Source organism: Phaenicophaeus curvirostris, unplaced genomic scaffold, assembly GCF_032191515.1.
Source record: "Phaenicophaeus curvirostris isolate KB17595 unplaced genomic scaffold, BPBGC_Pcur_1.0 scaffold_290, whole genome shotgun sequence".
Taxonomy (NCBI): Eukaryota; Metazoa; Chordata; class Aves; order Cuculiformes; family Cuculidae; genus Phaenicophaeus; species Phaenicophaeus curvirostris.
The window spans coordinates 105,032-123,968 of NW_027206902.1; the positions used below are offsets into that span (position 1 = coordinate 105,032).

General features: G+C 65.3%; 1 protein-coding gene across 2 annotated transcripts in view; it reads left to right on the forward strand.

The window, feature by feature from the left end:
* KCNH2 (potassium voltage-gated channel subfamily H member 2) overlaps window positions 1-18,937 on the forward strand; it is a 31,346-nt gene that overhangs the window by 9,803 nt on the left and 2,606 nt on the right. The window contains exons 5-12 of one of the 2 annotated variants that reach the window (XM_069882686.1): window positions 1,476-1,690; window positions 12,512-12,937; window positions 14,290-14,444; window positions 14,592-14,677; window positions 15,581-15,780; window positions 16,577-16,829; window positions 17,888-18,081; window positions 18,757-18,847. In XM_069882686.1, the coding sequence (XP_069738787.1) occupies window positions 1,476-1,690; window positions 12,512-12,937; window positions 14,290-14,444; window positions 14,592-14,677; window positions 15,581-15,780; window positions 16,577-16,829; window positions 17,888-18,081; window positions 18,757-18,847 (1,620 nt within the window). Of the gene's footprint in view, window positions 1-1,475; window positions 1,691-12,511; window positions 12,938-14,289; window positions 14,678-15,580; window positions 15,781-16,576; window positions 16,830-17,887; window positions 18,082-18,756; window positions 18,848-18,937 lie in introns of both variants that reach the window. The other variant, XM_069882685.1, reaches the window with a different exon arrangement.

Sequence of the window (18,937 nt, forward strand, 5' to 3'; positions counted from 1 at the left end):
CCTTGTGGCACCTCGTTAGGACCTCGTTAGGGCCAAGTTGGTGTCCTCGTGGCACCTCATTGGGGACCTCGTTAGAGCCAGGTTGGCATCCTTGTGACAGCTCATTAGGAACCTCGTTAGGGCCAAGTTGGTGTCCTCGTGGCAGCTCATTAGGAACCTCGTTAGGGCCAAGTTGGTGTCCTCATGGTGGCTCATTAGGACTCTCGTTAGAGCCAGGTTGGTGTCCTTGTGGCGGCTCATTAGGAACCTCACTAGGACCAAGTTGATGTCCTTATGGCAGCTCATTAGGGCCTTCGTTAGGCCAGGTTGGTGTTCTCGTGGCACCTCATTAGAGCCAGGTTGGCCTCCTCGTGGCAGCTCATTACGAACCTCGTTAGAGCCAGGTTGGTGTCCCTGTGGCAGCTCATTAGGGTTCTCATTAGGGCCAGGTCGGTGTGTGTCCCCCCACCCCAGTTTGGGGTCCCCCCCACCTCGCAGCCCCGAGCCCTTTGGCAGCGCCAGAGCAGCAGCAATTAACCTCGTTAGCCCAGGATCCCGTTAAGCTTATTAAGGGGGTGGACAATAATGATATTAACGAGAAACAATAGCGAGCTGTCGTGTCATGGCCCTGCGGCTTGGGGTCCCCTCACCCCCTATGGGACCCCCCCCCGATCCTGGGGTCCCCTCACCTGCTCTGGGACACCCTCCTCATTTGTAGAGTCCCCTTACCCCCTGTTTGACAGCCCCCTCCCCCCAATCTTGGGGTCCCCTCACCCCCTGTGGGACCACCCCCCACTCCTGGGGTCCCCTCGTCCCCTGTGGGACCCACCACCCCCTATCTTGGGGTCCCCTCACCCCATGTGGGACATCCCCCCCCAGTCTTGAGGTGCCCTTGCACCCCCTGTGGAAACCCCCCAGTCTTGGGGTCCCCTTGCCCCCTGTGGGATCCCCGCCAATCTTGGGATCCCTTCACCCCCTATGGGACCACCCCCACTCCTGGGGTCCCCTTGCCCCCTGTGGGTCCCTCCAGTCTTGGGGTCCCCTCACTTGCTCTGGGAACCCCCTCATTTGTGGAGTCCCTTTACCCCCTGTTTGACAGCCCCTTCCCCCCAGCGTTGGGGTTCCCTTGCCCCCTGTGGCCCCCCCCCAACTCTTGGGGTCCCCTCACCCCCTGTGGGACCCCCACCCCCCCAATCTTAGGGTCCCCTCGCCCCTCCTGTGACCTCCCCAATCCTGGGGTCCCCTCCCTCCTCCTGTGACCCTCTCCCCTTCAAATCTTGTGGTCCCCTTGCCCCATGTAGGGCTCCCCCCCAATCTTGGGGTCCCCTCGCCCCTCCTGTGACCCCCCCCAAATCTTGTGTTCCTCTTGCCTCATGTAGGAACACCCCCCAATCTTGGGGCCCCCTCACCCCCTATGGGACCACCCCCAATCTTGGGGTTCCCTCGCCCCCTGTGACCTCCCCCCCCAATGTCGGGGTGCCCCCTGCTCCCCCCAGGGGCCATGAACCACGTGCGGAGCGCGCTGCTGAACTCGACGTCGGACTCGGACCTGGTGCGGTACCGAGCCATCAGCCGCATCCCCCACATCACCCTCAACTTCGTGGACCTCAAGCCGGACGCCTTCCTGGCCGCCCCCCCCGGCGAGAGGGAGATCATCGCGCCCACCAAGATCAAGGAGAGAACCCACAACGTCACCGAGAAGGTCACGCAGGTGAGGCCTCCGGGGTGCTCACCTGGACGAGGGAGGGGGGCGGGGGGTGCTGGAGGGGGACAGGAGGTGCTGCAGGTGACCAGGGGATGCTGCGGGTGACCAGGAGGATGCTGGAGGATGTTGGAGGTGGCCAGGAGGTGCTGGAGGGGACCAGGAGGTGGCCATGCAATGCTGGAGGGGGCCAGCGGGTGCTGGAGGTGGCCAGGAGGTGCTGGAGGGGGCGAGGAGGTGGTTGTGCCGTGCTGGAGGGGGCCAGGAGGTGCTGGAGGGGGCCAGGGGATGCTGGAGGTGGCAAAGCGGTGGCCATGCAATGCTGGTGGTGGCCAGGAGGTGCTGGAAGTGGCCATGCAATGCTGGTGGTGGCCAGGAGGTGCTGGAAGTGGCCATGCAATGCTGGTGGTGGCCAGGAGGTGCTGGAGGTGGCCATGCAATGCTGGTGGTGGCCAGGAGGTGCTGGTGGTGGCCAGGAGGTGCTGGAGGTGGCCATGCAATGCTGGTGGTGGCCAGGAGGTGCTGGTGGTGGCCAGGAGGTGCTGGAAGTGGCCCTGCAATGCTGGTGGTGGCCAGGAGGTGCTGGAAGTGGCCATGCAATGCTGGTGGTGGCCAGGGGTTGATAGCCAATATGTGCTGGAGGTGGCCAGGAGGTGTTAGAGGTGGCCATGCAACGCTGGAGGTGGCCAGGAGGTGCTGGAGCCCCCAGGGAGGTGCTGTGAGGGGCTCGGGGGGTGCAGGACTGGACCTCCCCGTGGCCTCGTCTCCATCACCGCGGTGCCGCGGCAGCGTGCCCGGTGCCGCCGGCTCCCTGTGCCGTGGCAGGGGGACACGTGGCTGGGGGATGCGGGGTGTCCCGGGGGGGTTATGGGGCAGCCCCCCCTTCCTCCCCAGGCCGGGACACCCCTTGTCCTCGTCTCCGTGACCGCGATGCCGCGGCAGCGTGCCCGGTGCCCGCGGTGCCGGGGGCCGCGGCGGGTGATCCTTGGCACGTTGTGTAACCACCATCTGGCTGCGGGGGAGCAGAAGGCGGCTGCTGCTTAATTACACCTCGAGTCCCTCGACGGCTAACGAGCTGCCGGGGGCCCCCGGGACCCCCCCGGTGCCTGGGGACGCAGCGGAGGGGAGGGGGACAGGGGACCCCGCTCGGCGTCCCCAGCCCCACAGGACCCTGGCAGCTGGCAGGGACCGAGCTGCCCACGCTCTGGGGTCTCCAAGCAGCCCCCCAAATCCCCACCCCGCATTGAGGGGGGGCACACAGGGGACCCCAACCCCTCGGGGAGCTCCCAGCCCTGTCACAGAAACCCCCCCAGCATGTCTTGTTGCGGTGGGATGAGGATGGGGGTGGAGATGGGGAGGGGGGTTGAGATAGGATGGAGGTGGAAATGGGATTGGGGTAGGATGGAGATGGGGATGGAATGAGGACAGGTTGGGATGGAGATGGGATGAGGTTGGGATTGGGGTGGAGATGGAGATGGGATGGGATGGGATGGGATGGGGATGGAGATGGGGTTGGGATGAAGATGAAATGGGGTTGGGGGTGGAGAGGGGATGGGGATGGGATGTGGATGGAATCAGGGTGGAGATGAGGATTGGATGGGTTAGGGATGCAGAAGGGGATAGTGTGGGGTGGAGATGGGGGTGGAATGAAGACAGTATGGGATGAGGGTGGGGATGAGGATGGGAACAGGCTGGGATGGTGATGGGGATTGGGATGGGATGGAGATGGGGGTAGAGATGGGGTCAGAGTGGGTTAGAGATGGGATCATAGAACGATAGAATAGTTTGGGTTGGAAGGGACTTTAAACATCATCTAGTTCCAAACCCTCTGCCGTAGGCACCAATAACCCGTTCAATGGATGAGGTGGGGTGAGGTGGGATGGGGATGACGTTGGGATGGGGATGGAGATGGAGATGAAGTTGGGCTGGGGATGGAGATGACATTGGGATGGGGATGGGATGAGATGGGATGGGGAGCCGCATGGCCCAGGGATGCTGCTGCTGGTCGGAACGGACCAGAGGGTTGCAGGGCAGCCCCGGCTCTGGCGCAGTGACCCGTCGAGCTGGGGGCACAGTGGGGCTGGGGGTGCAGGCAGCGGCTCAGTGAATCATCGGCAGCGACCGCAGCCAAAGGAGCCCACGATGCACCCTCAGCTCATGTCAAGGTCACCATGATCACAGGCCTGGCGGCTGCTCCTGGCTCCCTGCGCTGTGCCAGGGCTGCCGATGGGATTTGGTGCTGGTCCTGGCTCCCCGCGCTGTGCCGGGGATGCCGATGGGGTTTGGTGCTGGTCCTGGCTCCCCGTGCTGTGCCGGGGATGCCGATGGGGTTTGGTGCTGGTCCTGGCTCCCCATGCTGTGCCAGGGATGCCGATGGGGTTTGGTGCTGGTCCTGGCTCCCCGCGCTGTGCCGGGGATGCCGATGGGGTTTGGTGCTGGTCCTGGCTCCCCATGCTGTGCCGGGGATGCCGATGGGGTTTGGTGCTGGTCCTGGCTCCTCGCGCTGTGCCGGGGATGCCGATGGGGTACTGGGAGCTACTGGGGTCTCACTGGTGCTGCTGGTGAGCAAGGAGCAAGGAGGGGGATGCAGCAGGGGCTGTGGGTAGGGGGGTTGCAGCAGGGGTTGCAGGTAGGGGGGATGCAGCAGCGGCTGCAGCCAGGGCTGCGCGTAGAGGGGCTGCGGATAGGGGTGATGCAGCGGGGGCTGCGGGTAGGAGCGATGTAGCTGGGGTTGCAGGTAGGGGGGCTGCAGCAGGGGTTGCAGCAGGGGGGGATGCAGCGGGGGCTGCAGGAGCGGCGATGCGCCGGGGTCTCGCTGCCAGGCCTGGGTGGCAGCCAGGGACACCGCGATCCGCCGGCGCTGGGACTTGGCCCCGGGCGGCCGGCGGTGGCCAAGGAGCCGCAGTGGCCACCTCGGCCCCGTTGCTGCCCCCCACCCTGCAGCAGCCACCTTCTCACTGGACTTGGGGGGTCCCTGGGGTGGGGGCTGCAGGCAGGGGGTGCTGGGCTCCCCGATGCCCCGAGCTGCCAGGTTTGGAGAGCAGCGAGGGCTGGGAGAGTGGGTCGGAGGCACCCGTGCCTCAGTTTCCCCTTGTCAGGGTGCCCATTCCTTAGGGTGCTTGGGGGTCCCTGGGGGCTGCAGGGAGGGGGTTCCAGGCTCGGGGGGCCCTGAGGGGCTGGATTACCAGGTAGCGGGGGACCCCAGGGAGTTGTGCCCCACGCCGGGCCTCAGTTTCCCCACGAGGTCCTTGCCGGGGGGGCCCCTTCCCAGGGGATCTCGGGGGTCCCTCGGGGTTGGGGGCTGCAGGCAGAGTCTCCAGGCTCGGGGGTCCCTGGGGGGCTGAGATGCTGGATCGCGGGGGGGTGGTGTGGAGGGTGGGAGCCCCCAAGGAGTGGTGCCCCTCATCCCCTCTGCCCCCTCGTGCCTCAGTTTCCCCATGTGACAAAGCTCCTTCTCGGGGCGCCCCTTCCCAGGGGATCTTGGGGGTCCCTCGGGGTCGGGGGCTGCAGGCTCGGGAGGTCCCCGGGGGCCGGGATACCGTCTCCTGTCCCTCCCCCCCCCGCCCCCCGTGCCTCAGTTTCCCTGGGGGCCGCTGGTCCCTCCCCGCGGTGACGGGGGGGGCGGGGCGGGGGGGGGTGGGTCAGGGAGGGGAGGGGGGGTTCTCCCGCCCGGCTCCATCTGCCGCGGGCTCTGCGGGGCTCGGCGGGGCCGGGGGGCTCGGCGGGGGGGGTGTCCCCGGGGCTCCCCCCGCGCTCGGACCCATGGACCCCGAGCGCCCCGACGGGGAGAGCCGGGCCGGGAGGGTCCGCAGGGCCGTGCGCGTCTCCAGCCTGGTGGCGCAGGAGGTACGGGGGGTCCTGGGGGGTCCTGGGGGCTTGGGGGGGTCCTAGAGGGTCTGGGGGTTCAGGGGGGTCCCTCCTGCCGTGCCCCCCCCCGCCCCGATGTAGAGCCAAAGTGTGGGTGCGCTGCGCCCGGAGCATCTCCAGCCGGGTGGCACGGGAGGTGCGCGGGGTCCAGGAGGGTTTGCGGGGGTCCTGGAGGGTCTAGGGGGTCCTAGGGGGCTGGGGGGAATCCGGGGGTCCCAGGGGGGCTCGGGGGGGTCCCTTCTGCCGTGTCCTCCCAGCCCCGATGAGGAGAGAAACTGTGGGTGCGCTGCACCCGGAGCATCTCCAGCCGGGTGGCACGGGAGGTGCGCGGGGTCTGGGGGGTCCTAGAGGGTCTGAGAGGTTCCTAGGGGACCTGGAGGGGTACTGGGGCCCAGGGATTTCGGGGGGGTCCCTTCTGCCGTGCCCTCTCGCCCCGGTGTGGAGCTAAAGTGTGGGTGCGCTGCACCCTGCGCATCTCCAGCCGGCTGGCACCGGAGATGTGTGGGGTCTGGGGGGTTCCTAGAGGGTCTGGGGGGTTCCTAGGGTTCCTGGGGGCCCGGGGGGGTCCGGGGGGGCTCGGGGGGGTCCCTTCTGCTGTGCCCCCCCCCGCCCCTCTGCGGAGTGAAAGTGTGGGTGCGCTGCACCCTGTGCATTTCCAGCCAGATGGAACAGGAGGTGTGCGGGGTCTGGGGGGTTCTGGGGGGGTCCTGGGGGCTCGGGGGGCCCTAGGGGGTCTGGGGGTTCCTAGGGGGCCTGGGGGAGGTCCTGGTATCCAGGGGGTTTAGGGGGGTCCCTTCTGCTGTGCCCTCCCCGGTATGGAGAGAAACTGGGTGCACCAGAGATGTGCGGGGTCTGGGGGGTTCTGGGGGCTCCTAGAGGGTCTGGGGGGGTCCTGGAGGGTCTGAGCCGAGGGGGGGTTTGGGCTTTGGGGGGGTCCTAGGGCGTCTGGGTCCCCGGGGGGTTCAGGGGAGCGAGGGCATCCCCCCCATCCCAGGTGAAGCGCAGGAGCAGCTGGGGGACACTGGACAAATAGGGGGGTCCTGGAGGTTTGGGGGGATACAAGGGGGGCCTGGGGGTTCAGAAGGAGGTTGTAGGTGTTCAGGGGGCTCGGGGGAGATACTGGGGGGGTGTAGGGGTTCAGGGGTTTCGGGGTGGGGCTGTGTCCTGAGAGGTCTGGGGGTTTGGGAGCATTCAGGGAGGTCTGGGGGTTCAGGGGGGTCTGGAGGATTCCTAGGGGTTTGGGGGTTTCAGGGGGTTTGGGGGGTTCAGGGGGGTTTGGGGAGGCTCCTAGGGTTCCTGGGTCTCAGGGGTGCTGGGGTGGGGGGGTTGGGGGGATCCTGGGTGCTCAGGGGACCCTTGGGGTCCCCCTGGGCACTGTGTCCGTGGCCCGAGGAGCTGCAGCCGCTGCAGCCGGTTGCGCCGTGGCGGCTGTTGCATCGTGGCCGCGGCGAAGGGGGCTGCGACCCCCGCGTCCGGTGCCACCGTGGCACCAACCTGCGTCGCCGTGGCCGTAGCAAGGGGCTGGCCGCGTGGCCACGGTGGGTGATGCCAACCCCGGTGACCGTGGCTGCAGCCGCTGGGGACCTGCAGGTGCCGGTGTGGGTGCTGGTTTTGGTGTCGGTGCCGGCGTTGGGTGGCCGATGTGGGGTTCCTGTGGGTGCCAAGTGCTGGTGCCGATAGTGGGTGTCTGCGGCCGCTGGGTGTCTGTGGGTGCTGGTTCTGGTGTCGGTGCCGGCTGCCAGTGCCGATATTGGGTGTCTGTGGGTCCTGGTGCTGGTGTTGGTGCCAGTGCCGGTGCCGATATTGGGTGGGTGCAGTTGTTGGGTGCCTGTGGGTGCTGGTTTTGGTGCTGGTGCCGGGTGCCGGTGCCGGTATTGGGTGCCTGTGGCTGCTGGGTGCCTGCGGGTGCCGGTGTCAGTGCTGGTGCCGAGGTGCCTGTGCCGGCATCTGGTGCCGATGCCGGGTGCCTGTGGATGCTGGTGCCGCTATTGGGTGCCTGTGGGTGCTGGTTTCGGTGTTGGTGGTGGGGTTGGCTCCCAGTGCCGATACTGGGTGTCCGTGGCTGCTGGGTGCCCGCAGGCGCTGGTTTCGGTGTTGATGCCGGTGCCGATATTGGGTGTCTGTGGCCTGTGGGTTTGGGGGGGTCCCTGGCTTTGGGGGGGTTGGTTCTGATGCTGGTGCCGGGGGGGGGTTCCACCACGTCCGTGTGCAGTGTCACTGGGGGCTGCGGGTGCCGGGGGGTGCGGGGGCCTGTTTGGTGTTACCGGGATGTCACCGCGTCACCCCCTGTGGTTGGGCTGGGGGGGAAACATTTGGGGGTCCCTGTGTCCCCCCTCAATGTGGGCCTGGGGGTGCCCTGGGGGCTTCAGACCCCCCCACCTGGGGTCCCATCCTGCTCCTGGGGTCCCATCCTGCCTCCTAGCCCCACACGCGGGGGTCTCGGGGGGGTCCTGGGGGCCTCTGGTGCCGCCGATGGGGTTTGACCCAGTTTGGCACCCGCTGCGGTAAATTTAGAGCCGGGAGCCGCCCCCCCCTCAGCCCTCACCCCCCCCAACCCCCTCCCGGCCCCGCGGAAACTGGGGCAGCACAGGCAGCAAAGGGGACAACGGGGAGGGGGTGATGGCAGGGAACCCCCCGCATCCCCCCTCCCTGTCCTCAGGCCCCCCTTGTGCCCCCATGTCCCCCCTGTGTCCCCCCATCCCCGTGTCCCCCCATTGCCCCTCCATGTCCCCCTGTCCCCCTTCCGTGTGCCCCCAACCCCCCATGTCACCCCAATTCCCCATAACCCCCCATCCTCACCCCATGTCCCCTCTGTATCCCCCTTCCCTGTTCCTGTGTCCCCCCATGTCTCCCCCATTCCCAGTGTCCCCACGTCCCCCCTGTGTCCCCGCATTCCCTGTGTCCCTGCTGTGTCCCCATATACCCCCGTGTCCCTATGCCCCCTCCCTCTACCTGTGTCCCTATGTCCCCCGCCACCCTATATCCCCCCTCCCTGTCCTCATGCCCCCCATGTCCCCTGTGTCCCCATGTCCCCCTAATTCCTCATGTCCCCATTGCCCCCTCCCTGTCCCCATGCCCTCTATGTGTCCCCGTGTCCCCTCATGTCCTCACCGAGTCCCCATGCCCCCTCTCTGTCCCTGTGTCCCCATGTCCCCCTAATTCCTCATGTCCCCATGCCCCCCCTAACTGTCCCCATGTTCCCTGTGTCCCATGTCCCTATGACCCCTGTGTCCCCATGTCCCCCTAATTCCTCCTGTCCCCATTGTCCCTCCCTGTCCCCTTGTTCCCCATGTCCCCCTACTGCTCCCCCCATGTCCCCCTCCCTGTCCCCATGTTCCCCATGTCCCCCCAATTCCCCATGTCCCTATTGCCCCCCACATGCCCCTCCCGTCCCCCTGTCCCCCCAGTTGTCCCCATGACCCCTCCCCATGTCCCCTGTGCCCCCCCTGCCTGGCGGTGACGCCTTGGGGACACCGGGCTGGGCTGATGCTGTCCCCTCGCGACCCCCCTGCAGCGCGGCTGTCCCTGCAGCCCTGCCAGGGGACAGGGGCTGTGTGTCACCCCCCCCGGTGTCACTCGCTGTCCCAGGGAATCGGGGGGGCTCGGCTGCATCCCCTGCAACCAGCTGCAGGTGCAGGGGTGCTCACAGCGCGTTCACAGCCTGCTTGCAGCCTGTGTGCACCCCGCAACGTCTCACCACGATGGGGCTCGGCTGCATCCTCTGCAACCATGCGCAGGTGCTTGGGTGCTCACGGTGTGTTCCTGGGGTGCTTGCAGCCTGCATGCACCCCCCAACGTCCTGCTCCCCGCAGTGGGGCTGGGCTGCGTCTCCTGCAACCAGCTGCAGGTGCTTGGTTGCTCACAGCGTGTTCACAGCCTGCCTGCAGCCTGCATGTGCCCCAACGTCTTACCGCGATGGGGCTCGGCTGCGTCTCCTGCAACCAGCTGCAGGTGCTTGGGTGCTAACGGTGTGTTCACAGCCTCCTTGCAGCCTGCATGCACCCCCCAACATCTTACTTACAATGCTGGGGCTCGGCTGCATCCCCCGCAGCCAGGTGCAGGGATGCTCGTGGCGTGTTCACAACCTGCTTGCAGCCTGCATGCACCCCAACATCTTACTTACCGTGATGGGGCTCGGCTGCATCCCCTGCAACCAGCTGCAGGTGCTTGGGTGCTCACAGCGTGTTCGCAGCCTGCATGTGCCCCCTGATCTCCTCCTCGCTGCAGTGGGGCTCGGCTGCATCCCCCGCCACCATGCACAGGTGCTTGGGTGCTCGTGGTGTGTTCCTGGGGTGCTTGCAGCCTGCATGCACCCCCAGTGTCCCGCCTGCTGCCGCGGGGCTGAGCCGCGCTCCCCACCCCATGCACAGGTGCTGCGGCGAGCCGGGTCGCACCCCCGGGTGCCGCAGCTGCCGCGGGGTCGCTGCGCGGGGGGGGTCGCAGCCCCGGCTGCGGCTGCAGCTGCAGAGCAGCCTGGGAAAAATTTCCGCCCCAATAATTTCGGTCTGGGCAGCGGGGGCTGCGGGGGCTGCGGTGCCGCCGCCTGCGCCCACGGTGCCGAGGCCGTCGCATGCCGCCATGGGCTGCGACCGCGGGCGGCCGTGAGGATGCTGGCGTCGCTGCTGCAGCTGCTGCAGGAGTTGCCGGGCCCCGCGGCGCCGCCGGCCGCAGCAGGACCCATGCCTGGCGGCTCCCTCTGCGGCACCTGCCTGTGCCTCGACGGCGACGCCGGCCGCGCCGCGGCGCAGAGCCATGATGAGAAGGTAGCGGTGGTGCCCGCCGGCCTCACGCGGCCCTGGGTGCAGGGGATGCGACGCGCAGGGGGGGCAGCTGCTGCGGCGCCGCTGGCTCCGGGGTTCGGTGGTTGCGTGAAGGGCCTCGCTCCACGCAGGGCTCAGCCGCAGCCCCGCATGGGACACGGTGTGGGGACCTGGACCTGGCACCGCTGCAGCCCCGGGGCTGTGGGAGGCACGAGGCCCAGGGGTGAATGTGCCTCTGTTGTGCTCTTGTGGTGCAACCGCTGCGGTGAGGGCAGGGGGTGAGAGCAGAGCTGCAACCGCTGCAGGGGACAAGGGAGTAAGGATGGTGCTGCAGCTGCTGCAGGGGACAAGGGGGTGAGAGCGGAGCTGCAACCGCAGCAGGGGGGCCAGGGGATAAGGATGGTGCTGCCACTGCTGCCGCACGGGCAGGGGGCACGAGCGGTGCTGCAGCCGCTGCAGGTCACGACCCGCGCTGCACGCTTGGCCTGGCGCTGCTGGCACGGTTGCTGCAGCCCCCTCGCCGCTGCAGCCCCCTCGCCGCTGCAGCCCCCTCGCCGCTGCAGCCCCCTCGCCGCTGCAGCCCCCTCCCCGCTGCAGCCCCCTCGCCGCATGGCTGCGCTCGGCACGGCTTCCAGACGGTGCCGCTGAGCTGTCTGCAGGCTGTGTGTGTGCACGTGTGTGCGTGTGCATGCGTGTGTGTGTGTACACATGCCGCTGTGTTTGTGTGCATGCCTGTCTGTGCTCATGCGTGGTTGCCTGTGTGTGGATGCCTGTCTGTATGTGTGTGCGTGCGTGTGCACATACACGTGTGTGTGAACGTGCATGTGTAGAATCACAGAATCACAGAATCACCAGGTTGGAAGAGACCCACCGGATCATGGAGTCCAACCGTCCCCATCAATCACTGACCCGTGTCCCTCAGCTCCTCGGCCACCCGGCCCTTAAACCCCTCCAGGGAAGGGGACTCAACCCCCTCCCTGGGCAGCCTCCGACAGGGACCAATCACCCTTTCCAGGAAAGATTCCATCCTACTGTCCAGCCTGAGCCTCCCCTGGTGGAGCTTGAGGCCATTCCCTCTCGTCCTGTCCCCTGTCCCTTGGGAGAAGAGCCCAGCTCCCTCCTCTCCACAACCTCCTCTCAGGGAGTTGCAGAGAGCAATGAGGTCTCCCCTCAGCCTCCTCTTCTCCAGGCTGAACCCCCCCAGCTCTCTCAGCCGCTCCTCCTAACCCTTGTTCTCCAGCCCCTCCCCAGCTCCGTTCCCTTCTCCAGACGTTCTCCAGCCCCTCAAGGTCTTTCTTGGAGTGAGGGGCCCACAACTGACCCCAGGATTCGAGGAGCGGTCTCCCCAGGGCCAAGGCCAGAGGGAGAAGAACCTCCCTGGCCCTGCTGGCCACGCCGGCTCTGCTCCAAGCCAAGATGCCCTTGGCCTTCTTGGCCCCCTGGGCCCCTGCTGGCTCCTGGTCAACCAACCCCCCAGGTCCTTCTCCTCCAGGCCCTTTCCAGCCAGGCTTCTCCTAGGCTGGAGCTGCTCAGGGTTCTTGTGCCCCAAGGGCAGGACCCGCCGTTTGGCCTCGTTCACCCTCATCCCGTTGGTCTCAGCCCATGGATCCAGCCTGTTCAGGTCCCTTTGGAGCCTCCTGACCCTCCAGCAGATCCAGCTGCCACCCAGCTCAGTGTCACCCCCAAACTTGCGAAATATGAACCTGCACCCCCATGCTGGAGCACCCGTGTGCGTGCGTGTGAGCCCACGTGTGTGCACACCTGTATGCACCCATGCATACTCTGTGGGCACGCACACGTGTGTGTGTGCACGTGCATGCACATGTGCGTATGTGTGCACACGTGTGTGCCTCTGCGCATGCACTTGTGTGTGTGGGTCTGTATGCACACGTGTGTGAGGTTCGGGGGGTCTCATCACTATGGAGATGGTGAGGTTGGGGGTCTCAACCCCATGGAGATGGTGAGGTTGGGGGTCTTAGCCCCATCAAGAAGGTGGTGCTGGGGGTCTCATCACTATGGAGATGGTGAGGTTGGGGGTCTCATCCCCACGGAGATGGTGAATTTGGGGGTCTCAGCCCCATGGGGACAGCAGGGTTGAAGGTCTCAGCCGCATGGAGATGGTGAGATTGAAGGTCTCAGCCCCGTGGGGATAGTGGGGTTGGGGGTCTCAGCCCCACGCGAGCTGAACTCCCCTGCCCCCCAGGTGCTGTCGCTGGGCGCCGACGTGCTCCCCGAGTACAAGCTGCAGGCGCCGCGCATCCACAAATGGACCATCCTGCACTATAGCCCCTTCAAAGCCGTGTGGGACTGGCTCATCCTGCTCCTGGTCATCTACACGGCCATCTTCACGCCCTACTCGGCTGCCTTCCTGCTCAACGACCAGGAGGAGGCCCAGCGCCACCACTGCGGCTACTCCTGCAGCCCCCTCAACGTGGTGGACCTCATCGTGGACATCATGTTCATCATCGACATCCTCATCAACTTCCGCACCACCTACGTCAACTCCAACGAGGAGGTGGTCAGCCACCCGGCCAAGATCGCCATCCACTACTTCAAGGGCTGGTTCCTCATCGACATGGTTGCCGCCATCCCCTTCGACCTCCTCATCTTCGGCTCCGGCTCCGAGGAGGTACTGGCCGCGGTGACGCGGTGGCCACCGTTTGGCTGTGTCCTGGCTGGGCTGGGGGCGGATTCGGGGCCGGGGAGGTGGTTGGGGGTCCAGCTGGTGCCCAAAATCTGTGGTAGGTGCTGGAGTGGTGGGTTCCCTGGGTGCTGGATCCTCCTTCAGAGTCCCACAAGGGGGCCGGGGGGTCAACCGGCAGCTGGAGATGGTGGCAGCGGTGACGGAACCCAAGGAGGTGCCACCAGAGAGGGTCCCTGTGCCGTGACCGTGGCCGCTGTGGCTCAGTGCATGGAGAGCAGGGTTGGCGATGCCCAAACCCAGCGGGGCTGCCAGGACCCAGGGGGCTGGAGAACCTCCCGTCCCAGGACAGGCTGAGAGCGCTGGGGGTGTGCAGGAGAAGAGAAGGCTCCGAGGAGACATAGAGCAGCTTCAAGCACCTGAAGGGGCTATAAGGAAGCTGGAGAGGGGCTGTTTGCAAAGGCTTGTGGGGATAGGATGAGGGAGGACAGGTATGAACTGGAGAGGGGCAGACCCAGGTGTGATATAATGAAGAATTTCTTCACCACGAGGGTGATGAGGCACTGGAAGAGCTTGCCCAGAGCAGTGGTGTCTGCCCCATCCCTGGAGGTGTCCAAGGCCAGGTTGGATGGGGCTTGGAGTTATCTCATCTGGTGGGAGGTGTCCCTGCCCTTGCAGGTTGGAACTGGATGGGTTTGAGGTCTCTTCCAACCCACCTGTTTGGGTTCCAACTTCAGCTGGATGGACTTTGAGGACCCTTCCAACCCAAGTGGCTGGGTCCCAACTTCAACCCAATGGGCTTTGAGCTCCCTTCCAACTCAAACCATCCCATGGTTCTAACTTGCTGTCAACCAGAAAACCTGGAGGTGTTCAAGGGCAGGTTGGATGGGGCTTGAAACAACCTGATCTGGTGGGAGGTGTCCCTGCCCATGGGGGTTGGAACTGGTTGGGTTTGAGGTCTCTTCCAACCCAGCTGACTGGGTTCCAACTTCATCTGGGTGGACGTTGAGGACCCTTCCAACTGAAACCATCCTAGGGCTCCATGATTCTAACTTGTCATCAACCAGAATCCCCAGATCCCACCCCTGGAGGTGTTCAAGGCCAGGTTGGGTGAGGCTTGGAGCCCCTGATCTCGTGGGAGGTGTCCCTGCTCACGGGGGTTGGAACTGGTTGGGTTTGAGGTCTCTTCCAACCCAACTACCTGGCTTTCAACTTGAACTGGATGGATTTGAGGTGTCTTCCAACCCAACTGACTGGGTTCCAACCTTCCACCCCAAGCCCCCCTCAGCCCCTCGCAGCCCCCGGTGACCCCCCCCCTTCCCCGCGGTGTCCCCTCGCAGACCACCACGCTGATCGGGCTGCTGAAGACGGCGCGGCTGCTGCGGTTGGTGCGCGTGGCGCGTAAGCTGGACCGGTACTCGGAGTACGGGGCGGCCGTGCTCTTCCTGCTGATGTGCACCTTCGCGCTCATCGCCCACTGGCTGGCCTGCATCTGGTACGCCATCGGCAACGTGGAGGGGCAGCGCATCGGCTGGCTGCACTCGCTCGGCGACCAGATCGGCAAGCCGCTCAACGCCAGCAACCCCCTCTACGGCCCCACCATCAAGGACAAGTACGTCACCGCGCTCTACTTCACCTTCAGCTCCCTCACCAGCGTCGGCTTCGGCAACGTCTCCCCCAACACCAACTCCGAGAAGATCTTCTCCATCTGCGTCATGCTCATCGGATGTGAGTGCGCGGGGGCGCGCGGCTCTGGGACGGGGGCACACGCGTGTCGGGGGGCGGCACACGTGTGGATGGGACGGCACACGCCTGTGGGATGGGGACGCCGTGTGTGTGATGGGGACAGCGTGTGTGTGGGGGGACACAGCACGTGTGTGTGATGGGGACTGCGTGCGTGTGGGGGGACAGCACACGTGTAGGAGGGGGACAGCACGTGTGTGTGACACGGACAGCACATGCGTGTGTGATGGGGACGGCACACGCATGTGACAGGGACACCGCATGTGTGGGATGGGGGCACACACGTGTGTGATGGGGACAGCACATGTGTCTGTGGGTGTGAGAGTGACAGAAAGCACGTGTGAGGGTGGCAGCACAAGCGTGTGAGTGTGAGGACAGCACACGCGTGTCAGCGGGAGTCATGGGGACAGCACACGTGTGTGAGTGACAGCACAAGTGAGTGTGGCAGCACACGCATCTGTGAGAGCACGCGTGTCTCTGGCTGTGAGGGTGACAGCACGTGTGTTGCAGGAGGGGGACAGCGCGAGTGTGTGAGTGTGAAATCACACGTGTGCGTGGGAGGGTGTTCACACGTGTGCACACACACGTGGACATTCATGCACGTGGGTGCGTTCGGATATTCATACGTGTGCACCTTTATGTGTCCCGGTGCACGCGTGTGTTCACCAGCGCGTGTGTGTTCACACCTGTGCACGTTCACCTGTGCGCACGTTAGTGTGTTGGCGTGTTCACGGGTGCGCGCCCGCGCGTGAGGTGGTGACCGTGGCGCGAGGAGCATCGAGTCTTGGTGAGCGTGGTGGCGATGGCCGTGGTGGCAGTGAGTGTCGTGGTGGCCGTGGTGGCCGCGGTGCCGTGGCCGTCCCTGACGTGGCCGTGACGTCCGCGCAGCGCTGATGTACGCCAGCATCTTCGGGAACGTCTCGGCCATCATCCAGCGCCTGTACTCGGGCACCGCGCGCTACCACACGCAGATGCTGCGCGTCCGGGAGTTCATCCGCTTCCACCAGATCCCCAACCCCCTGCGCCAGCGCCTCGAGGAGTATTTCCAGCACGCCTGGTCCTACACCAACGGCATCGACATGAACGCGGTGAGCGCCGGGAGTCGCCGCCCGGGCCGTGGAAACGAGGGGTGGGTTGGGTCAAAGGGGCCTCAGAGCCCATCCAGGTTGGGTTGGAACACAGCTAGTTGGGTTGGAGGACGCCTCACACCCATCCAGCTCCACTTGCTGGATCAGGGGGTCCGTGCCCCATCCAACCCGGCCACAGATGCCTCCAGGGGTGGGATGTGGGGGCTCTGGCTGGTGGCCAGTGAGGATTGTGGAATTGTGGGGTGGCTTGGGTCAAAGGGACCTCAAAGCCCATGCGGTTGAAGTTGGAACCCGTGTAGTTGGGTTGGAGGACACCTCAAACCCATCTAGTTCCACCCCTGCCATGGCCAAGACACTTATCACTGGATCGGGGGCTCCAAGCTCCATCCAACCTGGCCTTGAACCCCTCCAGGGGTGGGATGTGGGGGTTCTGGTTGACAGCAGGTTAGAATCGTGGAACCATGGGATGGATTGGGGATCCATCTGGTTGGCTTGGAGGTGACCTCAAACTCATCCAGTTCCATGCCTGCTTTGGGCAGGGACGCCTCCCATGGGGTCGGGGGCTCCATCCATCCAGCCTGGGACCCCTCCAGGGATGGGGGGTGCACTAGTGGAAGCCCCTTTCCATACTAGAAGCTGCTCTAAGGTCTCCCTGGAGTCTTCTCTTCTCCAGGCTGAACAACCCCAACTCTCTCAGCCTGTATGGGAGGTTCTCCAGACTTTCTCTAAACCCACTCCTACAGCTCTGTGTCCCCACATTCCCCACCCCGTGACCTCCGTCCCACGTGTCCGGCAGGTGCTGAAGGGCTTCCCCGAGTGCCTGCAGGCCGACATCTGCCTGCACCTCAACCGCAGCCTCCTGCAGAACTGCAAACCCTTCAAGGGGGCCACCAAGGGCTGCCTGCGCGCCCTGGCCATGAAGTTCAAGACCACGCACGCCCCGCCCGGGGACACCCTGGTCCACGCGGGTGACGTCCTCACCGCCCTCTACTTCATCTCGCGGGGCTCCATCGAGATCCTGCGTGGGGACGTGGTGGTGGCCATCCTGGGTGAGTCGCGGAATCGCTTCGTTGGGAAAGACCTTGGAAAGCATCAAGTCCAACTGTCCCCGTCCACCACTGAACCATCCCCGAGCACCTTATCTCCCTGTTTTCTAAACCCCTCAGGGATGGGGACTCCGCCTCCTCCCCGAGCAGCCTCTGCCAGGGCTGAGAACCCTTTCAGTGAAATGTCTCCTGATGTCCAATCTGAACCTGCCCTGGAGCAACTTGAGGCCATTTCCTTTTGCCCCATCTCTTGTTCCTTGGGAAAAGAGACCAGCACCCACCATGGCTGATCCAAGCCATGGTGCCATTGGCCTTCTTGGCCACCTGGGCCACTGCTGGCTCGTGTTCAGCCACTGTTGACCAACACCCCCAGGTCCTTCTCCTCCAGGCACCTTTCCAGCTGCTCTTCCCCAAGCCTGGAGCTGCTTGAGGTTGTGGTGACCCAAGTATAGGACCCAACACATGGCCATAGTTGACCCCATCTCATTGGACTTGGCCGTGGTTGACCCCATCTTGTTGGCCTTGGCCGTGGTTGACCCCATCCCATTGGCCATGGCCGTGGTTGACCCCATCTCGTTGGCCTTGGCCGTGGTTGACCCCATCCTGTTGGCCTTGGTTGTGGTTGACCCCATCCCATTGGCCATGGCCGTGGTTGACCCCATCTCGTTGGCCTTGGCCGTGGTTGACCCCATCCTGTTGGCCTTGGCCGTGGTTGACCCCATCCTGTTGGCCTTGGCCGTGGTTGACCCCATCCCATTGGCCATGGCCGTGGTTGACCCCATCTTGTTGGCCTTGGCTGTGGTTGACCCCATCCCGTTGGCCTTGGCCGTGGTTGACCCCATCCCGTTGGCCTTGGCCATGGTTGACCCCATCCCGTTGGCCTTGGCCGTGGTTGACCCCATCCTGTTGGCCTTGGTTGTGGTTGACCCCATCACATTGGCCATGGCTGTGGTTGACCCCATCTCGTTGGCAATGACCATGGTTGACCCCATCCCGTTGGCCTTGCCCATGGTTGACCCTTCAGCCTGACCCCCCCCCTCTTGCCTCCCGCCCCCCTCTAGGGAAGAACGACATCTTTGGGGAGCCCCTCAACCTGTACGCGCGGCCGGGGAAATCCAACGCGGACGTGCGGGCGCTGACCTACTGCGACCTGCACAAGATCCACCGCGAGGACCTGCTGGAGGTGCTGGACATGTACCCCGAGTTCTCCGACCACTTCTGGTCCAGCCTGGAGATCACCTTCAACCTGCGAGATGTGAGGGACCACGGTGGGGGGGGTGGGTGAAGGGTTGGGGGGGGCACAGGGTGAGGAGGGGGGTTTTATAGGGGGCAGAGGTTGGGGGTGACAAGTTAGGGGGGCAGGGGGTGAGGAGCAGGGTCACAGGTTGGGGGGCACAAGGTGGGGGGTCGAGAAGCGGAGGGGACGGATTGGGGGCACAAGGAGGGAGTAAGGTGGGGGGGCACAGGGTTTGGGGGGCAAGGGTTGGAGGGAGGGGGGCACAAAGTGGGGGTACACAGGGTGAGGGGGACTGGGGGTGATTGGGTTGGGGGACAAAAACTCGGGGGACAGCAGTTGATGGATCATGGTGGGGAGCACAGGTTGGGGGGGTCACGCGTGGGGAGGGGGCACAGACTGGGGGGGCTGTTAACTGAGGGGGGAAATGAATTCGGGGGGGCCATGAGCTTTGCGGGTGTCCATGTACTGGGGGGGGTCCATGAACTGGTGAGGGGGTCCATGAACTGGGGGGGTCCATCCTGCTGAGCCGGGGAGGGTCCCGATCGAGCTGGGGGTCCCGGCACAGGGAATGCTGAGGGCTGGTGCTCCCCCAGCAGCACCCCCAGTGCCCCCAGGTTGGTCTGGAGGTGGGGTGGGGGGCTCCTGCTGCCCCCCTAATCTCCCCTACCCCCCCTAATCACACTCCCACCCCAGACCAACATGATCCCTGGCTCCCCGGGCAGCGACGACGGCTTCAGCCGCCTCCGCAAGCGCAAACTCTCCTTCCGCCGCCGCACCGAGAAGGGTGAGGCTGGGGGGTCCCTGGGGGGAGGTCCCTGTCCCTGTGGGGCTGTGTGACCCCCAGATCTCCGCCAATGTGCCCCAATCCGTGTGC